This window comes from Mycteria americana, chromosome 7 (assembly GCF_035582795.1).
Source record: "Mycteria americana isolate JAX WOST 10 ecotype Jacksonville Zoo and Gardens chromosome 7, USCA_MyAme_1.0, whole genome shotgun sequence".
NCBI classification, from domain to species: domain Eukaryota; kingdom Metazoa; phylum Chordata; class Aves; order Ciconiiformes; family Ciconiidae; genus Mycteria; species Mycteria americana.
This window is the reverse complement of record NC_134371.1, coordinates 23,990,394-23,996,393: the sequence shown is the minus strand read 5'-3', so window position 1 is coordinate 23,996,393 and position 6,000 is coordinate 23,990,394. Positions and strand designations below refer to the sequence as shown.

The window sequence follows — 6,000 nt, the reverse complement described above, 5'->3', positions numbered from 1 at the left end:
TAAAATTTCTCACAGTCTCAGCGCTGGGTTCCCACAGAAGGCAAAAGCAATGCTATACACAGGAATTGCAGCAGCAGAGTAGGGAAAGGTATGTTCCCACTTTAGAACACCTCAGACTCTACCATAGCAACTTCCCCACTGATTAAGTCCCTGAAAATGTCTAATAACAGTTGTTACAGGAGACACTTGTAATACTGTGTCATGTGCTAAAGGTCTGATCCAACCAGACACCCTGTATCCTTGTGTCTTTTTGAACTTGATGTGAAGTGGTGGTGCTAATTGTATATCCGGTGTGTTGATAGACTGAAAATATGACAATTTGGTTTGCAAATTACTATTACTATAACTAGTGATTAAATCAGTGTTGGAAACTACTAGGCCAATGCTTTGTTATGTACTCAGTCTGCATGAGAACATGAGGACTATGATGGGTCGTAAAAAAATCCGCAAATGATATTGTGCAAAGCAATGCTAGTCATATCTTTTGTGCGGTGTGTGTACAATTATATACAGTTTCTAGTAGTGATCTTACTATTAGTTTCTTCAGAATAAGAAAAAAAAATGCACGGGCAGATATTGGCTAAAGTGTTTAGAAAAGAATTGCCCCTTGGCCATGCTTCTGTAAGTACTGTTTTTCCAGACTATTTATGCATACCTTTACTCATTTTCAGAAAACAGATTTTTATTTTTGGTGGAATACTTTCAGTGAAGCATTGGAGCTCATGGTAAAATTCTCACTGGCTTCAGTGAAATCAGGATTTAAGTGTAAGCCACATACTACAGCTCTCATTAACTTCCCTACAACCACCATTCAGCATTTGAAAACAAGACTACCTGAAGGCCCCTTGCTAAGCCTATGGAAGGGTGATTTCCATTGTAAGTAAAAAATTAGCTTACAAGGTCTTAAACTGCAGTATCTTGTTTTATACCAAACAGTCCTATTTTGGGGTAGTCAAGAATTATGGTACACACACATTTATAGTGTTTAGTATCTTTAATTGGCATTTCTAAAAATAGTTTTATTTGCAGTTATTTCTTTAAAATTATTTGTTAAAAACATTTTATTCTAACTATACAGTTCTAATGTGATCTTCATTTCTACATTTGCTTTCATCACTGATGATGTTCATTACCAGCATTTGGAGATTTGGTGGTAAGTCTGTAAATTCTACTGTTCTTCACTTCTGTATCAGCAGTAGGCTCACTGTACCTTCTTAAAGACCTGCTTACACTTGACTCCACACACTCTTATTTCCTAGGAAGAGAAAATAATTAAAAAATACAACTTTTACATAGGACACATGCATTATACATTCATGTGTATGTCCTGCTTAATTTGAATCCACAGTTTTCTATCAAATTAGATTGGGTAGCTTGTACATCTTTTAGCCTATTTTTAATCCTAAAAGAAATGAGCTGGTTTGGGTTTGTTTTCTGGTGAAAGGTGGAGTAAGAGAAGTTATTTTGGGATCTCAGATCTTAAAGGGCCAAATATGTTCCTGGTGCATTATTGTCTATTTGCAGTGTGTGCAACTGCTTAGGTCTTTGAAATGGGCATTCTCTATTTTGGACACAAGAAGAAGTTATTTGGGGATGGATTTGAATAACCAGTTCTGAATCTGTATGTTGATGACTGGTAGTTCAAACATACAAAACCAGAAATCAGCTGAAAGCCCACTCTAGCAACACAATGATCATGGCTAGAAAAGGACAGGTAGCTGCATACAGAAGATTTGATCTAGGTCTATAAATCGCAGGACAGCAGTGAGTTTTGACTGAACTTGATCATACTGGATGCCTAATGCTGTCTACTATTCCTTTGTGTTCCATAAGAGCTTTTCAAAAATCCCTACTTGCTGGTCATTGGATCACCGTGAACTGTGCATAAGCAGGTGCAATGATGTTTACACCTTGGGCACTGATTTGTGAAGCCTGCTGTTGTTTACCTAATCTCACTGAAGATGCAGTTTAATCTTCTCCATTACTGAAACTATTTAAGTTAGACCTGAGAAGCGCACACAGTATGTGTGGGGATGTGTAGAGGTGTTGACTGATTTTGGTGGAAGAAGAAAAAGGGGTGGAACTTCTTAAGGGACATAAAGACGAAGGTTATGTATGACCTAGCAGAAGGGATGTACTTTCTATTTCAAGGTAAGACTTTCAATAAAGCTGTCAGAATATTCTGAGGAAACAGGAGGCAGAGTTTCCTGGGAAGTTATGCACATTTTCTTATGGGGGACTTTGATAAAATGACATATTAAAAAAAACCTTACACTGAGTCAATAACCTTATTGGCATACGTTGCTAGTCCCTAGTAAGAGAAAGTGCTTCATGATGAATTGATGAAACAAGCAGACTGATACAGTGATTTTAATTAGGACCTGTTTTGTTCACTTCTATATAGGTAACCTGGAAGAAGGAGTGTGCAATAAGGGCTAAGAGATCTGCTGACAGTGACAAAAACCTACAGAGCAGAAGCAATCAATACAATAGGAAAGGGCAATAAAACTCAAAAGGAAATGGAGAATGGTCAAATAAGTCACATAAAATAGAATCTGAGGAGGAAAAAGAACTACCAAGTACAGACCATAGAATGAAATGGAGAAAATAGGAGGCGATAAACTACTAAAGGATGTGGTATTACTTTCTACAGGACTGTGGAAAGAATTAAATTAACAGTTGGCTCATTGCGTAAAGTTCAATAGGATCATAAAGCTATCGAAGTATCAATTTTTGAGAGGTAACTGCCCATTGTATCAAAGGACTCTCAAGAGTACAGAACCTAGTAATCTTAGCTGGTCAAAAATAAGACTAAATGGGACTCTTTTACTGTATGTTTAATGGAGAGAGTTACATTAACAAGGATTCCGAGAAATAAAGAGGACATCTTTTGAAGTTCATGAAATATAAAAAGTTATAAAATTGAAATATTGGGGACTGGCCTCTAAAATACTTGGTTACTTCCTTTGTGTGAAGTAATTTTGTATTGACTGTTGTGTACGTGAGAGACATTGTGATAAATGGTTCAAATGTGTGCACAATGACTGCATGGATGCCTGCGTGAGCTGGCAGGTATGATACAGAACTCTTCACAGCCTTCTGAAAAAGCAGCCTCAGATCAGTCAGGTTACCTTGGGGTACCTAAAGTGGCACTAGACACATATGTTTGAGCAACTGAATCTGAATTTATGACTTTTAAAATCAAACTCTTGACAGGGTCAAGTATAGAAAGTGGTCTGGCCTGGAGGTCCATGGTTAGGTTGTATGGCTAGAGCATGAATGAGAGTAAGGATAGCAGAAATCGGGGCTAAAGAAATTGGGGTTGGGGACAGGAAATGGGAAGAGATAATGACTGTGGGGCTGGCAAGGGACAGAAACCAGGATGCCGATACAGAGAAATCCAAGAGCAACTAGTGCTATTGCTCCATATATGTGCAGATGAGTGCACATATGTGTATGATGGAGTGCAGCAAGGTGTAAGTTGAACTTCTAGGCCAGACATTGTATGGCTAATGGCAACCTGTTTGCCAGCAGAGAATCTGAAAGGGCTGATGCTTGGTGTCATGGCACCGACTGTTGTGAAGCTGGGAAGCAGTGTGGAAATACTGTAGTGTGTGTATAGATAGAGGGAATATGTATACACAGGAAATTCTGGAGTCTCCTTTTTATTGCTTCCCCCCTACTTTCAGTGAGCCCATGACCTCAGCTATAAAGTGATCACTTACACAGTAACTTTCTCCCTACCTGCATTATATCATGTATTATGTAGTCCAGATGGTAAGATCTGTCATACACATTTCCTTTTCCTGGCTTCTGGGACTTCCAGTACTTCCTGAAAATTATGTTCAGTAATAAGGGGTTTGGGGTACTTTTGCAAAGGTTTCATAACTCTGCTACTGATTTGAATATTTAGAGAACACCCATTTAGACTGCTGAATGCTAATAGTACTGAACAGTGAACAGAAATGGGGGTTGGATTTTATTATCTCAGCAGGAAGACTGCCTTTTACCCACATTGATGAGAGAATAAGAATGCTATAAAGAGCTATGTGAGAAAAGAACAGGCATCTTCTTTCAGGTCCTGTTAACTTAGAAAGATAAAAATGATGATCTGAAAGAACATGACATTTCAAAAACTTAATTGCTGTTTTAGTTCTCTAGGCTATAATGCAGCCTGGCCTGTAATTATTTTAAAAGAACAATGGTGTATTTTCCTCTTATGGCTTATTGTTGGATGCATAATTTCACCAGCTCCCATACTGCGTATTTCACAGACTGTATGAAGGACATTCTGTTAAATGTCTTCCTCACTGTAAACATTTCAAACTGGTATGTCTGGACAGACAGTTAACACAGAAAGAGTACTGCTTTGAAATCAGGCAGTCTTTGTGAAGGACATAAAAGCATAATGGCTCCAAATGAAATTGTTGCTTTAGAAACAAGTCAAATGCCGCACCAATATGTAATTATGTCAAAGTAAGCCAAGATAACATAGCACACAGCCTGCTGCATTACATCTAACCATTTTAATAGAGTAGCATTTAAAACCCGTTACATGATCTTACCAGGTGCATTTCATCTCCTTCAATCCACTGGGTCCAACCACGACCTTCTTTTTCTCCATTCTGTACACAAAGAAGCTTATCTCCATCCCAAGATACGGTGGTCTAACAAAATAGACGTGTTCAGTGTTACTGTAGTATCCTCTGATATTATGATTAGTGTCCTTAAAGCAAAACTTCTCTCTAATATAATAAATGATTAATGTAACTCATAAGAAGAATAATCGTAGACTGTTGTAACACACTCTACAATTACAAGATAATTACAAAAGAAATGAGCTTAAAAAGAAAGTTGCTGCCCAACTGCCTGTCAAAACCTGGAAGGATGAGATAAAGCTGTTTAAATGCAAGAGAAAATATAATAAAAATCATTGTGTAAGAGTGCACTCCTCTCTTCCTGCTGACAAATACAGCAGGAGAAGGGATGTGCAGCCTAACACTGTATTTGCAAAAGGAGCTGAAAATTTGAGATTCAGTTTGTTTTTTCCACCATAAGAAGGATTCCCCAGCTGCTCTACCTGAAAAAAAGTACCCACCTACTGGGAGCTATGGATGAACAAGGCTTTTAAATCCTCAGCTGTTTTTTCCCCATGTCTTAATCTGCTTTCTGTCATAGAACAGAGTGGTTTGGAAGCATCAGCAAATTGGTAACTTTGCCAGCATCCTGCTTTGTGTAACTGTAGCTGGAGAACTACTTGAGCCAGGACTGGCAGAATAAGAGTGAAAGGTATTGCAGGATCCGACATAGTACTTTTGTGACTATTGCTGCTGTCCTGAGTAGTTCAGTAGGACTTGATTCATAAAACTACTTAAATGTATGATGGTGCATCCTACAGCTTATTACTCTGCTTAGTCTTTACTGACAATTTGCCTTTCACGCCTCCCTAAGATAAAGAGAAGCAATACGCTGTAAAATATGTAAAGAGGGAAGGGGAAGAGCAGTGACAATTTGTGCTCCATGAGGATAATTTAACATTAATATTAGCACATGGATTTTAAACCAGCTTGTTTGAAGTGAATCTGAGGACTAAATATGGAATTACTGTCTACCTTGTAAAAGTCTTCAGCCACTGCCTGTATGAGTAGTCAAATATGGAGAGAAGATGAATTCTGATCATTAAAGGAAAACTTACTGCATCCATCCTGTGTAGTTTCTAAGAAAAGAAGTCAGCCTACATTTGTCATTCTGGGAACTAAAACCAGTTCAACATGCAAGAACTACGCAGCCCTATTTATTTAATTTGTTTATGTCACAAACGATTAATTCTTAAATTATAACCATGATAGCCACTATCTTTAAATGAGTACAGCCAGCAGTCTCCACCCCTGGGAAGCTTTAGACTAAACAAGCATGGAAAATGAATCACTAGAAAGAGTGCCAGCATAGATAATCATAGGCAAGGCATTGTTATTGATCCCATAGAGTCTGTTTGCACCA

At 38.1% G+C, this 6,000-nt stretch overlaps 1 protein-coding gene across 2 annotated transcripts in view; it reads right to left on the bottom strand.

Moving 5' to 3' along the window:
• Positions 1-1,093: 1,093 nt before the first annotated feature.
• LOC142412345 (retinol-binding protein 1) overlaps positions 1,094-6,000 on the bottom strand; it is a 51,431-nt gene continuing 46,524 nt past the window's right edge. For both annotated transcript variants that reach the window (XM_075507393.1, XM_075507396.1), the window contains 2 exons: positions 4,566-4,667; positions 1,094-1,255 (listed from right to left, as the gene is read on the bottom strand). In XM_075507393.1, coding sequence (XP_075363508.1) covers positions 1,202-1,255; positions 4,566-4,667 — 156 coding nt within the window. In that variant the 3' untranslated portion in view covers positions 1,094-1,201. The remainder of the gene's footprint in view (positions 1,256-4,565; positions 4,668-6,000) is intronic.